This window comes from Oncorhynchus mykiss, chromosome 23, assembly GCF_013265735.2.
Source record: "Oncorhynchus mykiss isolate Arlee chromosome 23, USDA_OmykA_1.1, whole genome shotgun sequence".
NCBI lineage: Eukaryota > Metazoa > Chordata > Actinopteri > Salmoniformes > Salmonidae > Oncorhynchus > Oncorhynchus mykiss.
Window position 1 is genome coordinate 52,800,754 of NC_048587.1, and position 24,217 is coordinate 52,824,970.

At 42.5% G+C, this 24,217-nt stretch overlaps 1 protein-coding gene across 1 annotated transcript in view; it reads right to left on the reverse strand.

Annotated features, from left to right (window-relative positions):
• LOC110503032 (neurabin-2) overlaps positions 1–15,253 on the reverse strand; it is a 40,856-nt gene extending 25,603 nt beyond the window's left edge. Inside the window, exon 1 of the mRNA XM_036960786.1 lies at positions 13,077–15,253. Coding sequence (XP_036816681.1) covers positions 13,077–14,522 — 1,446 coding nt within the window. The 5' untranslated portion in view covers positions 14,523–15,253. The remainder of the gene's footprint in view (positions 1–13,076) is intronic.
• Positions 15,254–24,217: the final 8,964 nt, after the last annotated feature.

Here is a 24,217-nt window from a genome sequence, read left to right on the forward strand (position 1 = left end):
AATGTTCATAAATGACCAGCATGGTCGAATAATAATAAGGCAGAACAGTTGAAACTGGAGCAGCAGCACGGCCAGGTGGACTGGGGACAGCAAGGAGTCATCAGGTAGTCCTGAGGCATGGTCCTAGGGCTCAGGTCCTCCGAGAGAGAGAAAGAGAGAATTAGAGAGAGCACACTTAAATTCACACAGGACACTGAATAGGACAGGAGAAGTACTCCAGGTATAACAAACTGACCCTAGCTCCCCGACACAAACTACTGCAGCATAAATACTGGAGGCTGAGACAGGAGGGGTCAGGAGACACTGTGGCCCCATCCGAGGACACCCCCGGACAGGGCCAAACAGGAAGGATATAACCACTTTGCCAAAGCACAGCCACCACACCACTATTATTGTCTGCTTATCTTCATTCAGACTCAATCGAGGACACTCTTACTGACAGTTGTGGCTGCTTTGTGTGATGTACTGTTGTCTCTACCTGCTTGCCCTTCGTGCTGTTGTCTTTGCCCAATAATGTTTGTACCATGTTGTGTTGCTACCATGCTGTCTTGAGCACCGACCATCAAACCAACCATCCCTCCACTATCCATCCCTCCACTATCCATCCCTCCCTCTGTCCTACCACCCTTCCATCCTACCACCCTTCCATCCATTTATTTTACCTTTATTTAACTAGGCAAGTCAGTTAAGAACAAATTCTTAATTACACTGATGGCCTAGGAACAGTGGGTTAACTGCCTCGTTCTTGGGCAGGACAACAGATTCTTACCTTGTCAGCTCGGGGATTTGATCTCTAGCAACCTTTCGGCTACTGGCCCAACGCTCTACTACTATGCTCCCCTACTATCCCTCCCTCCTACCATGCCTCCCTCCATCCTACCATCCTTCCCTCCATCCTACCATCCCTCCACCATGCTATCCCTCCATCCAGCCATCCCTACCATCCCTCTACCCTACCATCCCTCCTGCCACCCCTCCATTCTGCTACCCCTCCATTATTCCACCCCTCCAATTATTCCACCCCTCCATTCTGCCATCCCTCCATCCTGTCATTCCTCCATTCTGCAAACCCTCCATCCTGCCACCCCTCCATCCTGTCATCCCTCCATTATTCCACCCCTACATTATTCCACCCCTCCATTATTCCACCCCTCCATTCTGCCAGCCATCCATCCTGCCATCCCTACATTATTCCACCCCTCCATCCTGTCATCCCTACATTATTCCACCCCTCCATTCTGCCACCCCTCCATCCTGTCATCCCTACATTATTCCACCCCTCCCATTATTCCACCCCTCCATTATTCCACCCATCCATCCTGCCATCCCTCCATTATTCCACCCCTCTATCCTGTCACCTCTCCATCCAGCCATCCCTATTCCAGCCAAGAAAGTGGATGCCTTTGTAATGGTAACGGTGAGGAGCAGAGCATGTGTTTTTGCAGGCAGGGCAGGCTTGGTCAGCACTGTGTCACATTGAGCTTAGCCAAGCCGAGGTGACCCTGGGTGGGCATTACCACAGCACGAGAACAAGGTCAGCCACAGAGCTGAATGACACTATGTGTGAGTCTGAAATGGCATAGGGAATAGGGTGCCATTTGAGACTCAACTCCATATGGGTAAGAAAGGACAACACAGGCATTGGAGAACTGTATGAAGAAGACCAAATGAGGATGTAGCCTACCTGTTGTGCTTACATAAACTATTCCTGCTGTACTATATTGGTATTGCACTTTGTCATGGGCTAAAGAAAGTTGTCAGAAAAGAGAAGTCATCGATTAGTGACTCATCCCCAGAAACCACTAGTGTGCAGCGTTACGTAACAAGGTCTTTAGATGCACTAATCTGAGGTAGTGCTCTTCACATATAGAAACCACACAGTGGCTGCATGCAGCAGGACTGTACTGTAGTGTGCATTGAGCTGTGTGACACAGCCAATAGAGGCATAGACAGTCTAATATGGTGCAGCCAATAGAGGCATAGACAGTCTAATATGGTGCAGCCCATAGAGGCATAGACAGTCTAATATGGTGCAGCCCATAGAAGCATAGACAGTCTAATATGGTGCAGCCAATAGAGGCATAGACAGTCTAATATGGTGCAGCCCATAGAGGCATAGACAGTCTAATATGGTGCAGCCCATAGAAGCATAGACAGTCTAATATGGTGCAGCCCATAGAGGCATAGACAGTCTAATATGGTGCAGCCCATAGAGGCATACAGTCTAATATGGTGCAGCCCATAGAGGCATAGACAGTCTAATATGGTGCAGCCAATAGAGGCATAGACAGTCTAATATGGTGCAGCCAATAGAGGCATAGACAGTCTAATATGGTGCAGCCTATAGAAGCATAGACAGTCTAATATGGTGCAGCCAATAGAGGCATAGACAGTCTAATATGGTGCAGCCAATAGAGGCATAGACAGTCTAATATGGTGCAGCCTATAAAAGCATAGACAGTCTAATATGGTGCAGCCTATAGAAGCATATACAGTCTAATATGGTGCAGCCCATAGAAGCATAGACAGTCTAATATGGTGCAGCCCATAGAGGCATAGACAGTCTCATATGGTGCAGCCAATAGAGGCATACAGTCTAATATGGTGCAGCCAATAGAGGCATATACAGTCTAATATGGTGCAGCCCATAGAGGCATAGACAGTCTAATATGGTGCAGCCCATAGAGGCATAGACAGTCTAATATGGTGCAGCCAAAAGAGGCATACAGTCTAAGTGTCTAAGATATGACTGGCCAATAGATCCACTGGAAACAGTGTGTTAGATATGACTGGCCAATAGATCCACTGGATACAGTGTGTTAGATATGACTGGCCAATAGATCCACTGGATACAGTGTGTTAGATATGACTGGCCAATAGATCCACTGGATACAGTGTGTTAGATATGACTGGCCAATAGTTCCACTGGATACAGTGTGTTAGATATGACTGGCCAATATATTCACTGGATACAGTGTGTTAGATATGACTGGCCAATATATTCACTGGATACAGTGTGTTAGATATGACTGGCCAATATATTCACTGGATACAGTGTGTTAGATATGACTGGCCAATATATCCACTGGATACAGTGTGTTAGATATGACTGGCCAATAGATCCACTGGATACAGTGTGTTAGATATGACTGGCCAATATATTCACTGGATACAGTGTGTTAGATATGACTGGCCAATATATTCACTGGATACAGTGTGTTAGATATGACTGGCCAATATATTCACGAGATACAGTGTGTTAGATATGACTGTCCAATATATTCACTGGATACAGTGTGTTAGATATGACTGGCCAATATATTCACTGGATACAGTGTGTTAGATATGACTGGCCAATATATTCACTGGATGCAATGTGTTACATATGACTGGCTAATAGATTCATGGTATGGACAGTTTTAGGATAGCTGGCCACATTGTGCTGCATTACATCACCCTGGCTTCCCTGGTGGTCCAAGTAAAGACCCTCCATTTTACTAATGCTGCAAATATACTACAATTTCTACCTGCTAAATGGGTTTTTAACACATTTCAATTTCTAGTCAACAAAGTCTACTGGGCTATAATTGCATCAAATACTATTTTTGTATTCGTTATTTGCTTGAATTGCAGAGAGCGTAAAAAAGTGATGTGTGTTCGTGACTGAAGCAGCACTGACTATGATTATTATGTGCTGTCACTGTGTAGGCTGCAGATATTCAGAGAGAGGGGACTGAGGAAGGATGGTCGAGGTGGGACGATAGTTGGAGGGGGCAAGCCAGGTGAATTCTGCCACTGGTTGACATAGTGGTACAAATTCAAATGAGATTATCTCAACAACAAAAAATCTCCCAATCAATATCAGGCTCAATAATTCAAAAGCATATTGTACCGGGAGAACAGGAGAGAACAGTTCTTAAATGCAGTGATGTATAAACAGGAAATATAGAGTATGTACAACCAAATAAATCAATCAATAAGAAATGAGGAGCTGGAGAGCAGCTTCCTGTGTTTAAAACAAGCAGACAGCCCAAAGGAGAGGCCTGTCTGGGGTGATCACAATGCTGCTATTTTTATCCACTTGTAAAAAACAAACAGGAGAATGGTGGCAGAGAGAGGGAGTGAGAGAAAGAAAGCAGGGTGTTAGAAACAGTGAACAAAGCAGGTAGTGTGAACTGAACTCTACCAGTGATGCTGCTTGTGCCAGTTTTAGAAGAGAAAAAAATATATACATTTAACACAGACCTCAACGGTTGTCACCACAACAACCCCTGTGTGTGGGCGTCTGGGTGAGTGGGAGAGCATGGTTACAATGAGGGGGAAATATTCACAAAAATGGCCAAGCATGAGCATTTCCTTTACCACAGAGAGACAGAAAGAGAGAGAATGGTACACAGAGATAGAGATTCACTGGAATCAACACAATTAGACCCAACCAAATCATGAGAAAAACAAAAAGATAACTGCTGGAATGTTATTCGGCCTCAAACCGAGAGTACACAGTGGCAGAATACCCAAACCTAAGGTACGCTTTGACTATGTTCAGACTCAGTGAGCATTGAGAGCATTGCTATTGAGAGAGAGGCCGCTTAAGGCAGACCTGGCTCTTAAGAGAAGACAGGTTATGTGCACACTGCCCATGAAATTATGTGGAATCTGAGCATCACTTCCTTACCTCCAGCCAAACGTATGACCATATCAGAGACACATACAGTACTTCCCTCAGATTGCACAAATACATTTTTGATAAACTCACATCTATTGGGTGAAATAACACAGTGTGCCATCACAGCAGCAAGATTTGTGACCTGTTGCCACAAGAAAACGGCAACAAGTGAAGAACAAACACCATTGTAAAGACAACGTATATTCATTTTCTTTTTTTTACTTCAACTATTTTCACATTGTTACAATAATGTGTAATGTTTACTCTTTAGTTCAGTGAGTGAGTGAGTGAGTGAGTAGACATGTGTGACCTAATAGTATCAAGTCAGGGCTTCTCTCTCTCCTTGTGAATTCTGGAGACCTCAGGGCAATGCAGTGAGACTGAGCTGGGATTGCAAAGAACAGGGCTAAATCCCAAATGGCCCCCATATTCCCTACACAGTGTGCTACTTTTGGACTATAGGCCCTGGTCAAAAGTAGTGCTCCCTATAGGGAATAGGTTACCATTTGGGACGCATGCCATGACAGAGCAGGGAGACTGAGATGGGGTAGCAGAGAATCGTACAATGCTTCTCAGATCCTTACACTTCCCAGTCAGTAGAGAGACACTGAATCAACTTCTCTCCTCCTTGCCTGGTTACGGCTTGGCTGTAACCTCCGTCTTATTATGCTGTCTCCAATAGCGTATGGTGTATGTCTATAATATATACGCATCTTTTTTTACTTGTATTTATTCGGAACCCAATTAAGACCAGGGTTTCATTCACAATGGTGCCCTGAGTACAAATATTTTCACAATCAATAAAACGAACATTCCAAATAAAACAAAAATAATGAAAAGAAAATACTAAAATTTCAACAAATAAACCACTATGATCAACAACTGCAATCCTCAATAAATTAATTTAACACCAAAGTCCTAAACTGCCCTAGCGGCACCAGGGAATCAAATTGCAAGGAATTTTGCAGGTTACTCCAACAATGGGGGCGCACTAACACTAAAGGAGAATTTACCTAAATTGGTGGAGACCAGAGGGACCTGAAGAGTTAACCAATCGTGAGAGCTCATTCTTTTTTACACTTTAACAACAAAGTTAGGGAAGTTGGGAGTTTGTGTAGTAAAGCTTTGAAAAACAAAAAGGGAGTAACGACATGATTTTAAGGACCAGCCAACATTTTGATACAGGATTTTTTTGTTTATTAATTTTTTGTTATTTATTTTGTTTACCTTTATTTAACTAGGCAAGTCAGTTAAGAACAAATTCTTATTTTACAATGACGGCCTACACTGGCCAAACCCCCCCCACCCCCTAACCCGGACGACGCTGGGCCAATTGTACCCCACCCTATGGGACTCCCGATCACGGCTGGTTGTGATACAGCCCGGGATCAAACCAGGGTCTGTAGTGACAACTCTAGCACTGAGATGCACCACTTGGGAGCCCCAAGGACGCAGTGTTGAGTATTAAAACGGTCATCTGTGTTAAAGCAAAGGGCGCTATGGTAGACAGCATCCAATGGTTTAAGAGCAGTGGCTTCTGCAATCTGGTAAACAGTGTCATCATAGTCAAGAACTGGCTGGAAAGTTGACTGTACAATCTGCTTCCTGCTATTTAGGGAGAGGCAAGATCTATTTAAAAAATAATAATAATCCCACTTCAGATTTCTATATATTATTGATAGGTTTACTGTGGATTCTGCTTACTGTGGATTCTGTTTACTGTAGATTCTGTTTACTTTGGCAGCACCATTTCACCTAATCAAATTCTGGGTAAATGCACTATCCCTTTCATACACATACCAAAATCCCACTAATTTATCATGCCTGCATTTTTATACCAAGGTTTTGGTATATCTGAAAGCGGTTGGAGGTTAAAAAAACAAAAAAAACATGGAAAAATAAAAGCCACCTAAAGACTGTCTTGATTCCTGCATTTTCACAGACCTTGTAACCAAAATACAGGTATCAGGTCTGTGTGAATGGTGGTCATCTTACCTATAGGTGTCAGGTCTGTGTGAATGGTCATCTTCTTCTCTATAGGTGTCAGGTCTGTGTGAATGGTCATCTTCTTCTCTATAGGTGTCAGGTCTGTGTGAATGGTCATCTTCTTCTCTACAGGTGTCAGGTCTGTGTGAATGGTCATCTTCTCTATAGGTGTCAGGTCTGTGTGAATGGTCATCTTCTTCTCTATAGGTGTCAGGTCTGTGTGAATGGTCATCTTCTTCTCTATAGGTGTTAGGTCTGTGTGAATGGTCATCTTCTTCTCTATAGGTATCAGGTCTGTGGGAATGGTCATCTTCTCTATAGGTGTCAGGTCTGTGTGAATGGTCATCTTCTTCTCTATAGGTGTCAGGTCTGTGTGAATGGTCATCTTCTCTATAGGTGTCAGGTCTGTGTGAATGGTCATCTTCTTCTCTATAGGTGTCAGGTCTGTGTGAATGGTCATCTTCTCTATAGGTGTCAGGTCTGTGTGAATGGTCATCTTCTTCTCTATAGGTGTCAGGTCTGTGTGAATGGTCATCTTCTCTATAGGTGTCAGGTCTGTGTGAATGGTCATCTTCTTCTCTATAGGTGTCAGGTCTGTGTGAATGGTCATCTTCTTCTCTATAGGTGTCAGGTCTGTGTGAATGGTCATCTTCTTCTCTATAGGTGTCAGGTCTGTGTGAATGGTCATCTTCTCTATAGGTGTCAGGTCTGTGTGAATGGTCATCTTCTTCTCTATAGGTATCAGGTCAGTGTGAATCATTCTCTGTTTTTTTGCAGGTAAATCATTAACACTTCCATTGTTTAACACCTCCCTATGTTGAACCGTAAACAGCCCCCATGGTTTAACAACACCCACCACCCCTCCAAATGTTCAAGTTACCCACTGATATGTAGAAACGGGTCTACCTGCACATAAGTGGTAACTATTTTTTTTTTAAGTTGGTCATGTAAAGATTGCCTTAGATTTTTTACAGGTAACATACCACACCTTCTGTCTGACATGAGTATAAATGTCATTGGTAAATAGAGGTAATCATGTCAGGTGTGAATGTTCTACCATATGCCTAGCTAACCAGATTGAATACAATGTTGATAGCCCATCAGTTGATAGCCCATCAGCAGGAAATGAAGCATGCTAATTCTGGATAATGGAGTCTACAGCCATATCAGGGCTACTTCTCTACCATGCTGAGAGAGAAATCCTTAATATGACTTCTCCTCATCTAGTGATGTACCGTGACTTACTTAAAGCACATGAGCATGAACCAACCACCAACCAGCCCATATAAACCAACCACTTATTCTTCTTTGGAGTTTAATGGCAGTTTGCAAAACATTTTTGTAGGTACATTACTGCCACCCATATACAGTGCCTTGCGAAAGTATTCGGCCCCCTTGAACTTTGCGACCTTTTGCCACATTTCAGGCTTCAAACATAAAGATATAAAACTGTATTTTTTTGTGAAGAATCAACAACAAGTGGGACACAATCATGAAGTGGAACGACATTTATTGGATATTTCAAACTTTTTTAACAAATCAAAAACTGAAAAATTGGGCGTGCAAAATTATTCAGCCCCCTTAAGTTAATACTTTGTAGCGCCAGTCAGAATATCCCGACACACAATGTGAGAAGCTACGCTAATTATTCTGCCTCTTTGTTCCTCCCTTACAATGATTTACAGAGTAGAGAGAGAGAAATAAATAGTAGAGAGACAGGGAGAGAGAGTAAAGAGAGAGAGTAGATAGTGAGGGAGAGAGAGTAAAGAGAGAGTATATAAAGAAATAGTAGAGAGAGAGGGAGAGAGAGAGAGTAAAGAGAGAGTAGATAGAGAAATAGTAGAGAGACAGGGAGAGAGAGTAAAGAGAGAGAGTAGAGAAATAGAGCGGGAGAGAGAATAAAGAGAGAGTAGATAAAGAAATAGTAGAGAGAGAGAGAGAGAGAGAAGATAGCGAGATAGAGATAGTAGAGGGAGAGAGAGCGTAAAGAGAGGAGAGGGATAGAGAGAGAGGGATAGAGAGAGAGAGAGAGAGAGAGAGAGAAGGGCCTGGGACCTGACAGTAAATCTCAATAAGACAAAATAATGGTGTTCCAAAAAAGGTTCAGTTGCCAGGACCACAAATACAAATTCGATCTAGTCACCTTTGCCCTAGAGCACACAAAAATCGATACATACCTCGGCCTAAACATCAGCGCCACAGGTAACTTCCACAAAGCAGTGAACGATCTGAGAGACAAGGCAAGAAGGGCCTTCTATGCAATCAAAAGGAACATAAAATTTGACTTACCAATTAGGATCTGGCTAAAAATACTTGAATTACTTATATAATCCCTTTATGGTTGTGAGGTCTGGGGTCCGCTCACCAACCAAGAATTCACAAAATGGGAAAAACTTTCAAATGAAACTCTGCATGAAGAATTCTTCAAAAATACGCTCTGTGTACAACATAAAACACAAAATAATGCATGCAGAGTAGAATTGGGATGATACCCGCTAATTATCAAAATCCAGAAGAGCTGTTAAATTCTACAACCACCTAAAAGGAAGCGAATCACAAACCATCCATATCAAAGCCTCACTTACAGAGAGATTAACTTGAAGAAGAGCCCCCTAAGCAAGCTGGTCCTGGGGCTCTGTTCACAAAAACAAACAGACCCCACAGAGCCCCAGAACAGCAACACAATTAGACCCAACAAAATTATGAGAAAACAAAAAGATAATTATTTCCAAAGTGTCAAATAATTAACAAAAAAAGAGAACTAGAATGATATTTGGCCCTTAACAGAGAGAACACAGTGGCAGAATACCTGACCACTGTGACTGACCCAAACTTAAGGAAAGCTTTGACTATGTACAGACTCACGTGAGAATTTCTATTAAGAGAGGCTGCCGTAGACAGACCTGACTCTCAAGAGAAGACAGGCTATGTGCACACTGCGCACAAAATGAGGTGCAAACTGAGCTGCACTTCCTAACCTCCTGCCCAATAGGGAAATAGGGGATACCTAGTCAGTTGTACAAATTAATGCCTTCAACTGAAATGTGTCTTCCGCATTTAACCCAACCCCTCTGAATCAGAGGTGTGGGGGGCTGCCTTAATCGACATCCACGTCTTCGGCGCCCGAGGAACAGTGGGTTAACTACTTTGCTCAGGCAGAACGACAGATTTTTACCTTGTCAACTCGGGATTCGATCCAGCAACCTTTCGGTTACTGGCCCAACGTTCTGACCACTAAATGTATGACCATATTAGAGACACAATTTTCCCTCAGATTACTTGGACCCAGAAATAATTCAAAATCAAATCCAATAATGATAAACTCTCATATCTACTGGATGAAATACCACAGTGTGCCATCACAGCAGCAAGTTGTGTGACCTGTTGCCACAAGAAAAGGGCAACCAGTGAAGAACAAACACCATTGTAAAAACAACCCATATTTATGTTTATTTATTTTGCCTTTTGTACTTGAACTACTTGCACATCGTTACAACACTGTATATAGACATAATTATTTTATTATTATTATTTTGGAACTTTTGAGTGTAATGTTTACTGGCAGAGGGAGGGGAGTGGGGAAATGACCAGGCATATAATAATCTATGGCTTGAAGGAAATCCGTGGTAGGGCCACACTACATAAGGACTGGTTGTAAAGATGGGAGACATATGAAATCTGTGGTAGGGCCACACTACATAAGGACTGGTTGTAAAGATGAAGACATATGAAATCTGTTGTAGGGCCACACTACATAAGGACTGGTTGTAAAGATGGAGACATATGAAATCTGTTGTAGGGCCACACTACATAAGGACTGGTTGTAAAGATGGGAGACATATGAAATCTGTTGTAGGGCCACACTACATAAGGACTGGTTGTAAAGATGGGAGACATATGAAATATGTGGAAGGGCCACACTACATAAGGACTGGTTGTAAAGATGGAGACATATAAAATCTGTGGTAGGGCCACACTACATAAGGACTGGTTGTAAAGATGGGAGACATATGAAATATGTGGTAGGGCCACACTACATAAGGACTGGTTGTAAAGATGGGAGACATATGAAATATGTGGTAGGGCCACACTACATAAGGACTGGTTGTAAAGATGGAGACATATGAAATCTGTTGTAGGGCCACACTACATAAGGACTGGTTGTAAAGATGGAGACATATGAAATATGTGGTAGGGCCACACTACATAAGGACTGGTTGTAAAGATGGGAGACATATGAAATATGTGGTAGGGCCACACTACATAAGGACTGGTTGTAAAGATGGAGACATATGAAATTTGTTGTAGGGCCACACTACATAAGGACTGGTTGTAAAGATGAGAGATATGAAATCTGTTGTAGGGCCACACTACATAAGGACTGGTTGTAAAGATGGAGACATATGACATATGTGGTAGGGCCACACTACATAAGGACTGGTTGTAAAGATGGAGACATATGAAATATGTTGTAGGGCCACACTACATAAGGACTGGTTGTAAAGATGGGAGACATATGAAATCCGTGGTAGGGCCACACTACATAAGGACTGGTTGTAAAGATGGAGACATATGAAATATGTGGTAGGGCCACACTACATAAGGACTGGTTGTAAAGATGGGAGACATATAAAATATGTGGTAGGGCCACACTACATAAGGACTGGTTGTAAAGATGGAGACATATGAAATATGTGGTAGGGCCACACTACATAAGGACTGGTTGTAAAGATGGAGACATATGAAATCTGTGGTAGGGCCACACTACATAAGGACTGGTTGTAAAGATGGAGACATATGAAATCTGTTGTAGGGCCACACTACATAAGGACTGGTTGTAAAGATGGGAGACATATGAAATCTGTTGTAGGGCCACACTACATAAGGACTGGTTGTAAAGATGGGAGACATATGAAATCCGTGGTAGGGCCACACTACATAAGGACTGGTTGTAAAGATAGAAACATATGAAATCTGTTGTAGGGCCACACTACATAAGGACTGGTTGTAAAGATGGGAGACATATGAAATCTGTGGTAGGGCCACACTACATAAGGACTGGTTGTAAAGATGGAGACATATGAAATATGTGGTAGGGCCACACTACATAAGGACTGGTTGTAAAGATGGAGACATATGAAATCTGTGGTAGGGCCACACTACATAAGGACTGGTTGTAAAGATGGGAGACATATGAAATCTGTGGTAGGGCCACACTACATAAGGACTGGTTGTAAAGATGGAGACATATGAAATATGTGGTAGGGCCACACTACATAAGGACTTGTTGTAAAGATGGGAGACATATGAAATCTGTGGTAGGGCCACACTACATAAGGACTGGTTGTAAAGATGGAGACATATGAAATATGTGGTAGGGCCACACTACATAAGGACTGGTTGTAAAGATGGAGACATATGAAATATGTGGTAGGGCCACACTACATAAGGACTGGTTGTAAAGATGGGAGACATATGAAATATGTGGTAGGGCCACACTACATAAGGACTGGTTGTAAAGATGGAGACATATGAAATCTGTGGTAGGGCCACACTACATAAGGACTGGTTGTAAAGATGGAGACATATGAAATATGTGGTAGGGCCACACTACATAAGGACTGGTTGTAAAGATGGAGACATATGAAATCTGTGGTAGGGCCACACTACATGAGGACTGGTTGTAAAGATGGAGACATATGAAATATGTGGTAGGGCCACACTACATAAGGACTGGTTGTAAAGATGGAGACATATGAAATCTGTGGTAGGGCCACACTACATGAGGACTGGTTGTAAAGATGGAGACATATGAAATCTGTGGTAGGGCCACACTACATAAGGACTGGTTGTAAAGATGGGAGACATATGAAATCTGTTGTAGGGCCACACTACATAAGGACTGGTTGTAAAGATAGAGACATATGAAATCTGTTGTAGGGCCACACTACATAAGGACTGGTTGTAAAGATGGGAGACATATGAAATCTGTTGTAGGGCCACACTACATAAGGACTGGTTGTAAAGATGGAGACATATGAAATCTGTGGTAGGGCCATACTACATAAGGACTGGTTGTAAAGATGGGAGACATATGAAGTACTAAATATAATTGAATACAGCGCAAAAGTTGTGTACTGTGTGTTTGTGTGTGTAAATGCATAGGTGTGTGTGTGAGTGTGTGCATGTGTGTGGGAGTGAGTGAGAGGTTGTGTATGTGTGTGTGTGTTTGTGTGTGTTTGTGTGCACACGTGCGTGTATGGATGTGTGCGAGTGAGTGGTTGTGTGCGTGTGTGGGTGCGTGTGTGTATGTATGTGTGTGTTTGGGGGGGGCCGTGTGTATGTGTGTATGTGTGTATGTATGTATGTATGTATGTGTGTGTGAGTGGGTGTTTATTCTACAATAAGGTGAGTGTGAACTCACCTTGATAGGCCCCGTGCTGAAGCAGATCTTCCGGCTGGGTGGAGGGTCCTCCTCTTCAGGCAGCCCAGGTTTCTCATGACAGCTGGACTCGGGCTCGTATGGCTCATCTTCATCCTCCTCCACTTCCTCATCCTGCTGGCTCCCTCCAGAGTCCTCCCCCACTGCGCTGTACATTCTGATAGCCACCTGTTCTCCCCCTGACTGATCCTCCTTTACAGTCCTCTCTTCCCCCTCCTCTGCTGTACCCCCCTGGCCAATTTCTCCATCTCCACCCTGCCTCCCCCTCTCACTGCTAGTGCCCTTGGGAGAGGTCTCCCTTACCTGGGCCTCTCTCTCTGTACTGTTCTCGCCATTCTCCAGAGAGAAGTGGTGGATGTCAGATTTAACTATGGTGCTGCTGGGCTCCAGGTCGCCAGAACGATCCTCAGACTGGCCCTCAATTTTGGCCTGGGACCCAGAGTCGGGCCCAGTCTTATCCCGGCCTTCTCTGGGCTCAGGGAGTGTGGGGCCACTGTGGCCTCCATTCTGCCCTCCGCTTTGGCCATCGGAGGTGGAGGAGGATGAGGCCCTGAGGCTTCTGGGAGGTCCATCCTGGTCCCTCTGGCTGCGGCACCAACCCCCTTCCTCCTCCTGGCTGGTTGGTGGGAGGGCAGAAGCCCGGTTCGCCCTCTTAGAGATGATTTTAGAGTTGAGCTGCACCCCCCGGGAGGGCAGCGGAGGTGTGGAGGAGAGGCGATGCAGGTTGTTGCGGAGCTCTGAGGCCCGTTCGAAGACAGCGCTGAGCTGGGAGACGGTGGGGGACACGGCTTCGGTGGTGTCCAGGCTGTCCAGGGACTCTGTGCTGCCATTGAACCGCGCCACCATGTCCAGCCTGCCATCCTGGATGCCCGAGCTCTGCTCTGTCTTCAGCAGGACCCGGTTGGTGGCAGCAGCCTGCTTCTCCCGCTCCAGCTGCTGGGCCGCCTTCTGTTGTTCCAAAATCTTCCGCGTCCCCTGCAACTTGGAGTAGCTGGGTGAAGAAGCTTGGAGAGCCTGCCCATTCTCCGCTTTGGCATTAGGGTCGAACCGGTTAACCCGCTCTGAAACAGTGGATCCCAGCTTCAGCAAGGCGCTGTGGTCCACATTCTCATTCAGGCTACCGGCTCTGGGGAGGGAGAGACGCACTCTCTCAGTAGTCTTCTCTGGGTCCTCCCCTCCCTCCAGGCAGGGAGATGTGCTCCCTGGGCCTTGCATCTGCTGAAACATGTTCTTGATACGGTGCACATTGGAGCCATAACTCCTGCGGCCACGGGGGCCTTCCTGCATATGATCGCCTTTTGCAGCATTGTCCTTGGCAGGCCTCAGCGCCTGCATCCCTGCCTCGTATGCGTTCCGGTGCGGGGATGGGCTCCTCAACGTCGAACCGGAGCCGGTGCTTTTGGAAGATGAGGAATCGGTCTTCATCATGTTCAGTCAAGCATCACAACCGCTGCTCAGCAACGACATATTTGCCTTTCCTTTCCTCGGTTGTCAGCACAAATTGATCCGTTCTCACTGACAGTCAATTATGTTGGGAGACGGTGAGCCTATGTGCCGTGCCGACTAGAATTGAATAGCAGAAGAGAATTTAAAAAACGACGGTATTGTTTTAGGCTGCGTGCATCCAGTGTTTTCCTATGGAAATTGAAAACGATACATTCGTCATTAAAACGCCAACCTGACCAAAAACCCGGATAAAATGCACTGGTTACAAAAACATCACTGCAGAAAACTGGAACAGTAACCTCGTGAACGCTGGATTTTCCACTGACGAAAGATTTATTCCGTTTAATCCCTTTTCACCAGCAGCAGCATCATTTTGATCTCTTTATTTTCTGAGCTGCTGATTTATGCCACTGTGTCCTCTTCGCTCGCGTAAAACGGTCCGTGCTATCCGGATTCCTTGGGACGTCCCACCTCTGGAATTACCCCGTTGACATTTTAAATGGTTAGGTAAGGGTTATGGTTAAATTATGGTTTAGGGTATGGACGTCTCAAGGATCCCGTATATCACTTACCCGTTTATCGCTGCTGGGGATCGGGCGCAACGGGGTCATAGCGCCGGTCGTTTTCGCAGGTTCTCTACGTATTAATTCCTACACCTGGAATATAAACCTAGTGATAATCAACATATTTGTGAGGCCTACTTCATACACACGTTTTATATCATTACAATTATGATATCAAGTAGACGAGCTAAATAAACAAATCGACTTTATTCTAAAAATTAGGGCACTTTAGGACTCTGAAGAAATCAAAACCCGAGTGCGTCAGATTACGGTGTCCATTTAATATCGTGGCATCCTGCAGCCACTACCTGTCTGGCCTACAAATTTGATAATACAATGTTATACAATGTTTTAGCAGTGAGAGACATTGTGACATTCTTGTGAGGGCGTAGGGTAGAATATTTCCTCAGCTTCACTATAAAACCCTACCATGTTGGTTTGTAGGCTCTTCAATTGTAGGCTGTCGCCTAGTCTGGTTCTGCATCTCATGCGCTCCATACCGTGTCCGTCCAATGCGTTCTCTAGCTACGAAGAAAGACTAAAAGAGCCATATCTCAGAATATGTAGGTAGATAAGGTTTAACATAAATCGGAAAAAAATATAACCATATAAAATCACAGTGATGGGGGCAGATATTTTGATCAAGAGAAACCTTTAGAAAATATGCACTTTTTCTCTAACACTATACATACAAATATGTAGTTTACAGTTATAAAGGAAGGTGAAATCTTAGTCGTTTTATAAATTGATTATAATATATTTACAAAAAATAGAAGTCATTTCAAGCCTTATTCATGCCGTTTAGTTGAATAGGAAAGACATCATGAGTACCTGAGTTTGGGTCCTAAAATATGACTACACCTCCGCTTGTTTACAACCGTTTCTTACAAGGTGAGATTTGAACCTTTCTTGGAGTATGCTTTGCTTGTGTTTCACATTATTTTGTTCCCATTAGATAATGACATGGTAAATAATTTGAGACATTTTGAAGTGACTTTTATTGTAAATAAGAATATATGTTTCTAAACACTAATACATTCATGTGGATGCTACCATGATTAGGGATAGTCCTGAATGAATCGTGAATAATGATGAGTGAGAAGGTTAGATGCACAAATGTCATACCCCTGCAAAAATGCTAACCTCCCGTTATTGTAATGTTGAGATGTAATCACAGCTCAAAACAAGATGGCAGACTGGACAGGCTGATTTATTTTAGTCAAGTTGATTTTTATTTACATTGATCACTTATCCTATATATATATATATATATATATATATATCAAATTATCATTCGTCTTTTACAATAGATATTTTAGAGAACTTACCAGTGATTAAATAGTTTTATAGTAAGAACAATAGTGCTGCCAGTATATATGCTGATGTCGGATAACAGCAGTTTGTGAATTGACTTTAAGTATAATTTCAGCAGCTATGTCAAGTGTATTGTTGTATGCCATGAGGCTGAGTAGTGGCGTGGACACGGTGTTCAAGTGCAAATCAGTTCACTGCCCAAGTTCCATGTTATTTGTAACCTCATGTAAATGTAACCTATCAAATAGTGATATCCTTTGGTGCTTGTGTTCCTATCTACTTGTACACAGTATTATGCCCATGTGGCAGCGGTTTGTGTTCCAGTTGCAGAGAGACAGTCCAGAATGAATTTGAACCCTTCCTGAAACACTATGGTAAGGCGGAGATTAAGTCACCTCTTTAAAAACAGCAGAACCTGAAGTTTGTGATTATACCTTTAATGATTGACCAATAGCAACAACGTAATGCATTCCCAATGAACAGATAAATGTTCATTGTAATTTCTTCAAATTTTTTCATTTAAAGCATCATTACATGCCACAAATGACATTCATGCAGCAGTCTGCAGTGATCATCATTTACATAACATTTGAATCATTTAGCAGACACTCGCATCTAGAACAACTTACAGCACATTGGTAGGTGTCTAAACTCTCTCACTCTCCCATTCTGAAAAGCAGGGTGGGTCTACAATGATCCCATGCTGTTTATGTGCAACATGCAGTCCTTCCCAGCTGGCTTCGTTTTACCCAGACACACTCCATGATAACGGCTTCCTCTACTGGCCCAGGGAGAGAGTATGATAGCAGTACACAGTATCGACTCATCAACTAGGGGCTCCATTTAGCACCTTATTCCCTACATAGTGCACTACTTTTGACCGTAGCCAAGCTGATGAATAGGGTGCCATTTGGGACACAGACACTGTCATGAGGATTTAATTTAAAACTTAACTCAGTTGAAATATGATTCTGCACTGAAACATATTTGAAGCATGAATTGCATAAAGGATATTTCTGGGCACAGTTTGGAGCCTGTAACGGTGTAAGGATAAGGGTCAAACATCTCTCCATTTCAGATCACAGTGACTAACAAACAGAGCTATGACACATTCAGAGGCAGACGGTTCATAATGATTGACCTTCCAGGTATTTGTATTTATTATGGATCCCCATTAGTTCCTGCCAGGGCAGCAGCTCCTCTTCCTGCAGCTACTCTTCCTGGGGTCCAGCAAAATGAAGGCAGTTATACAATTTTAAAAACATTACAATATATTCATAACAGATTTCACAAGTGTGTGCCTCCAGGCCCCTACAGCAGTACCACATAGCTACATCACAAAATCCATGTGTACGTGTGTGTATGCGCCTATGTTTGTGTTGCTTCACAGTTTTCGCTGTTCCATAAGGTGTAGTTTTATGTTTAAGAAAATATATCTGAGTCTACTGCTTGCATTAGTTTTCTTGATGTGGAATAGAGTTCCATGAGGTCATGGCTCTATGTAGTACTGTGCACCTCCCGTAGTCTGTTCTAGACTTGGGGACAGTGAAGACACCTCTGGTGGTATGTCTTGTAGGGTATGCATGGGTGTCTGAGCTGTGTGCTAGTTGTTTAAACAGACAGCTTGGTGTTAACATGTCAATACCTCTCACAAATACAAGTAGTGATGAAGTCACTCTCCTCCACTTTGAGCCAGGAGAGCTTGACATGCATATTGTTAATGGTTGCTGTGTACATCCAAGGGCCAACCGTGCTGCCCTGTTCTGAGCCAGTTGCAATTTTCCTAAGTCACTTTGTGGCACCTGACCACACGACTGAACAGTAGTCCAGGTGCGACTAAACTAGGGCCTGTAGGACCTGCCTTGTTGATAGTGCTGTTAAGGTAGAGCAGTGCTTTATGGACAGACTTCTCCCCATCTTAGCTACTACTGCATCAATATGTTTTGACCATGACAGTTTACAATCCAGGGTTACTCCAAGCAGTTTAGTCACCTTAACTTGCACAGTACTTATTACAATATTTAGTTGAGGTTTAGGGTTTTGTGAATCATTTCTCCCAAATGCAATGCTTTTAGTTTGTAAAATTTAGGACCAACTTATTCCTTGCCACCCATTCTGAAACTGCAGCTCTTTGAGTGTTGCCACCATTTCAATCGCTGTAGTTGCTGATGTGTATAGTGGAGTCATCCGCATACAGACACACTGGCTTTACTCAAAGCTAGTGGCATGTTGTTAGTAAAGATTAAAAGAGGCCTACACAGTTGGCTAGGGGAATTCCTGATTCTACCTGGATTATGTTGTAGAGGTTTCCATTAAATAACCTCTGTTCTGTTAGACAGGTAACTCTTTATCCACAACATAGCAGCCATAACACAATTTTCCAGCAGCAGACTATGACCGATAATGTCAAAAGCCGCACTGAAGTCTAACACAACAGACAAACATCTTTTTATCAATTTCGCTCAGCCAATCAGTCATTTGTGTAAGTGTTGTGCTTCTTGAATGTCCTTCCCTAGAAGCGTGCTGAAAGTCTCGTCAATTTGTTTACTGTAAATAGCATTGTAACTGGTCAAATTTTTTTTCTAAAACTACTAAGGGTTGGTAACAGGCTGATTTGTCGGCTATGAGCCAATAAAGGGGTTATTACTATTTAGGTAGCGGTATGAATTCGGTAATGGGAGAGTATTGCGTCTAAACCATGTAAATAGTGGCTGCATCGAAATTGGCACTACCTTTGACCAAGGTGCCAAATGGCACCCTATTCCCTTTATAGTGCACTGCTTTGGATCAGAGCCCTATGGGCTCCAGTCAAAAGTAAGGCATTGTAGTAGTGACATTTCAGATTCACTCAGTGACAGTAGTGAATATTTGTTTATTCCTCCCACTGGCCTTGATTTCAGAAAAAAGAAAGCCCTGCCAGGCTGAGACTCACTACAGTAGCTCGACCTGGTGGCCCAGCAGGGAGAAGTCTACTGTTACTACTAGTAGAGACTCACTACAGTAGCTCGACCTGGTGGCCCAGCAGGGAGAAGTCTACTGTTACTACTAGTAGAGACTCACTACAGTAGATCAACCTGGTGGCCCAGCAGGAATTTGTCTACTGTTACTACTAGTAGAGACTCACTACAGTAGATCAACCTGGTGGCCCAGCAGGGAGAAGTCTACTGTTACTACTAGTAGAGACTCACTACAGTAGATCAACCTGGTGGCCCAGCAGGAAGTAGTCTACTGTTACTACTAGTAGAGACTCAAAACAGTAGCTCAACCTGGCCCTAAACTGGTGGTCTGGGCTTTAGCCAACTCGTTTGTCAATTTTTTGCTACAGCACATATGGGACCCGGCTAGCGCAACTCCACATAGAACACATACTGCTTATGAGAGCGAGGGAGAGATCTGGCAAACAAACATTCTGGCTAAAAATTATTGAATCAGATATAGAACCCATTGCCCTTCATGTTTGTGAGGTCTGGGGTCCGCTCACCAACCAAGAATTTATAAAATAGGACAAACACCAAATTGAGACTCTGTACAACGTCAAACACCAAATAATGCGTGCAGAGCAGACTTAGCCAATACCCGCTAACTATCAAAATCCCAAAAAGAGTCGTTAAGTTCTACAACCAAATAAAAAAAAGTGATTCACAAACCTTCCATAACAAACCATCACTTACAGAGAGCTGAACTTGGAGAAGAGTCCTCTAAGCAAGCTGGTCCTGGTCAGTTCACAAACAAACAGACCCTACAGAGTCCCAGGGCAGCAACACAATTAGACCCAACCAAATCATGAGAAAACAAAAAGATAATTACTTGGAAAGAACAAAAAAAAACAGAGCAAACTAGAATGCTATTCAGCCCTAAATAATGAGTATACAGTGGCAGAATACCGGACCACTGTGACTGACCCAAACTTAAGGAAAGCTTTGACTATGTACAGACTCAGGTGAGCATAGCCTTGCTATTGAGAGAGGCCGCCGTAGGCGGACCTGGCTCTCAAGAGAAGATTGGTGGCAGTGTGCACATAGCCTAAGGTGGAAACTAAACTGCACTTCCTAACCTCCTGCCCAATGTATGACCAGACACGTTTCCCTCAGATTACACAGATCCACAAAGAATTAGAAAACAAACCCAATTTTGAAAAACTCCCATATCTACTGGGTGTGCCATCACACCATCACCAGTGCCATCACAGCAGCAACATGTGACCTGTTGCCACAAGAAAAAGAGCAAACAGTGAAGAACTACATTTTAAATACAACCCATGTTTATTTATTTTCTGTTTTTGCACATCGTTACAACACTATATACTGTAGACATATGACATGTTAACATGTGTTTCCCATGCCAATAAAGCCATTGAGAGAGAGAGAAATAAATAATAATATTCAACTTGGATTATGATATTTGGTCTATACCACCACCTAGTGGATCAACTTCAAAGTGTACCAGTAAATTCCAAGTTAAGTATGCAGTGCATTCAGACCCCCGGACTTTCACATTTTGCTACGTTACAGCCTTATTCTAAAATAGATTAAATATATTTTCCCTTATCTATACACAATAACCCATTATAACAAAGCAAAAACTTACACATTTATTTAAAATAAATACAACTGAAAATCATATTTACATAATTATTCAGACCCTTTACTCAGTACTTTGTTGAAACACCTTTGGCAGTGATTACAGGCTCGAGTCTTGTTGGGTATGGCGCTACAAGCTTGGCTCACCTGTATTTCCGGATTTTCTCCCATTCTCTGCAGATCCTCTCAAGCTCTGTCATGTTGGATGGGGAGGGTCGCTACACAGATATTTGCAGGTCTCTTCAGAGATGTTCGATTGGGTTCAAGTCCAGACTCTGGCTGGGCCACTCAAGGACATTCAGACTTGTCCTGAAGCAACTCCTGCGTTGTCTTGGCAGTGTGCTTAGGGTTGTTGTCCTGTTGGAAGGTGAACTGTCGCCCCAGTCTGAGGTCCTGAGCGCTCTTGAGCAGGTTTTCATCAAGGATCTCTGTACTTTGCACCATTCTTCCATTTAAGAATGATGTGGGCCACTGTGTTCTTGGGGACCTTCAATGCTGCAGAAATATGTTGGTACCCTTGCCCAACTCTGTGCCATGACACAATCCTGTCTCGGCGTCCTCGGACAATTCCTTCAATCTCATGGCTTGGTTTTTGTTCTGACATGCATTGTCAACTGTGGGACCTTATATAGACAGGTGTATGCCTTTCCAAATCATTTCAAATCAATTGAAATTACCACAGGTGGACTGCAATCAAGTTGTAGAAACATCTCAAGAATGATCAATGGAAACAGTATGCACCTGAGCTCAATTTCGAGTCTCATAGCAAATAGTTTGAATACTTATGTAAATAAGGTGTTTCTGTTTTTCATTTTATTATACATTGCAGACATTTCTAAAATACTGTTTTCGCTTTGCAATTATAGGGTTTTGTGTGTAGATTGATGAGGAAAACATTTAATTGAATCAATATTAGAATAAGGCTGTTAGTCTTCACTATTCTCTCTCACATGGTCACAGTGTCTGCGCATGTGAATGCGTTCGCTTCAGCGTGGTAGTCAGGGCACCAAACAGCTGAGCGGTTGATCCTTGAGCTCAACATTCTTATGAGGGAATTAATCCCCATTTTATGCACTTTTCTCTCTATTCGTATTCTGACGCAAGGAAACGATTAATAAGGTCATGCGAACCTGCCGGTTCCAAGAGGGAAAATCATCTACTTTACTTTTTCCTATAGAAATAACACAATTCTCCATGCACTGTCATTTACAACTTGTTTAGAGCTATTGATAAATGAGTAGGGAATTGTAAATATAAATTACAATTATTTTTTACATCTATTTTACCTTATAATCGCTGGAGACAAATATGAAACCAGTCATATGGCCACAAAACTGAAGCATATCAACATATCAACTTTCCCATCGTAAAGTTGATGAAATGCTGTGCCATTGTGTATGATTTAAATTGTACAGCCCTTTAACTTGCAGTGTTGGGCACTCTCGAGCGTCTTAATTATAAACTACCCCCACTTTCTCCGTTTCCTGTTTCTATCATGTTAAATATTAGCCACTATCATTATCGACTGTCAGTAGACTTAATGACCACACATACTCAACTACCAATTCACTGTTAGTTCCCGTCAGATGGTGTAGCCTACATTATCATTCCATTTAATTACATTGTATTGTTTACCTTCATTTGCATCCTCTGTAAACGCCGTCACGGCCATGTGGTTGTTGCTGAGGATCATTAGTAACACATTATCTTTTTTTTTAAATGACTGAATGTTATAAAGCAGAGTGGAGACCAAGTCTTACCGACCCGACGAATGGCGTACTACTTGGTTGTCATCACACAGTCCCATGGATAGTGCAGGCAATAGACCAGGGTATAGCCTACTATTGTACACTATTCTCCCATAATAATTATTTTACACTTATCTTCCAACATTAACATGGGTTAAAGAACTGAATGTGGAAATTTTCAGAATGAATCAAACCACCGTTTTTTTCCTTTGGTGTGTAAAGGCTCTCCAGGCCTGTTTTTTTAAATGATTCATAAATAATTTCCTAAACCTAATCATTGGTAGGCATATAGCCTACACGTAGTGGTAGAATTGTTCTTATATTATTTATTATATATATATATATATATATATATATATATATATATATATATATATATATATAAAGAAAAACATATATATATATATATATATATATATTTTTTTTTTTTTCTAAATAAAACCCCTAACTGACTCCATTATTGCTTTAATGGTAATCTCGATCACCAAATAGCCTGTGTAATAATTCTGTAATTACCATGCAATAACATTTGTCCAAAAATGTCTTATTAATCAGAGGAGCGCTGCCAATGACGTGCCTAGTACTTAACATACTACTATCAAATAGAAGCAATTTAGTAACACAATTTTTTTTAAAAGCACAACAAATAGACTACTAATTACAGGGTAACCACACAGAGGCATCATTGACTTTTATCCACTTCATCCACGCCGTCTTTAGGAAGACAAATCCTCTTTAAAAAGTAAAATAACAGGATAAAAACTCCGCGTGTCATCTGCGCTTCATTTTCAAAAGAAAAATACGGAAGATCTATAAAAAAGACATTGTAAATTTAGTAGAATCGCATCCACATAATCCTCACGTTTCAGCATGTCTTCTTTTTGTGACAGGATTTGTGGATGTGTAGCGCCAAACCTGGTTTGGAGGATATCCTTCTGGAATGGAACTGGCCGGAAACAAAAACACGTAGACTTGCAGTGGGTAGACCACAGACCCGTGTGAGGTAGATAGACTGTAGCCCTCACTGTAGCCTAGTCTAATTCAGAACTGTTCCACCGAATACCTCCAGGGTTCAGTACAAGGCTACATTAATAATTCTAGGATCCCAACAAAATGGTGACTTGGCTCAGAAGTCAACTCATATTTATTATTGCGCAATTACTGTGTCATTGGAAATTAGGAGCACTGGACATTTAGAAAATTATACGTTTTTTTCAACCAAACCAACTAGAAAGTTTGTACTATGTTTTGCGCTGCTACAATGTTGTGTTGTTGCCATGTTGTGTTGCTACCATGCTCTGTTTTTATGTGTTGCTGCCATGCTCTGTTTTTATGTGTTGCTGCCATGTTGTGTTGCTGCCATGCTCTGTTTTTATGTGTTGCTGCCATGCTCTGTTTTTATGTGTTGCTGCCATGTTGTGTTGCTGCCATGCTCTGTTTTTATGTGTTGCTGCCATGCTGTGTTGTTGTCT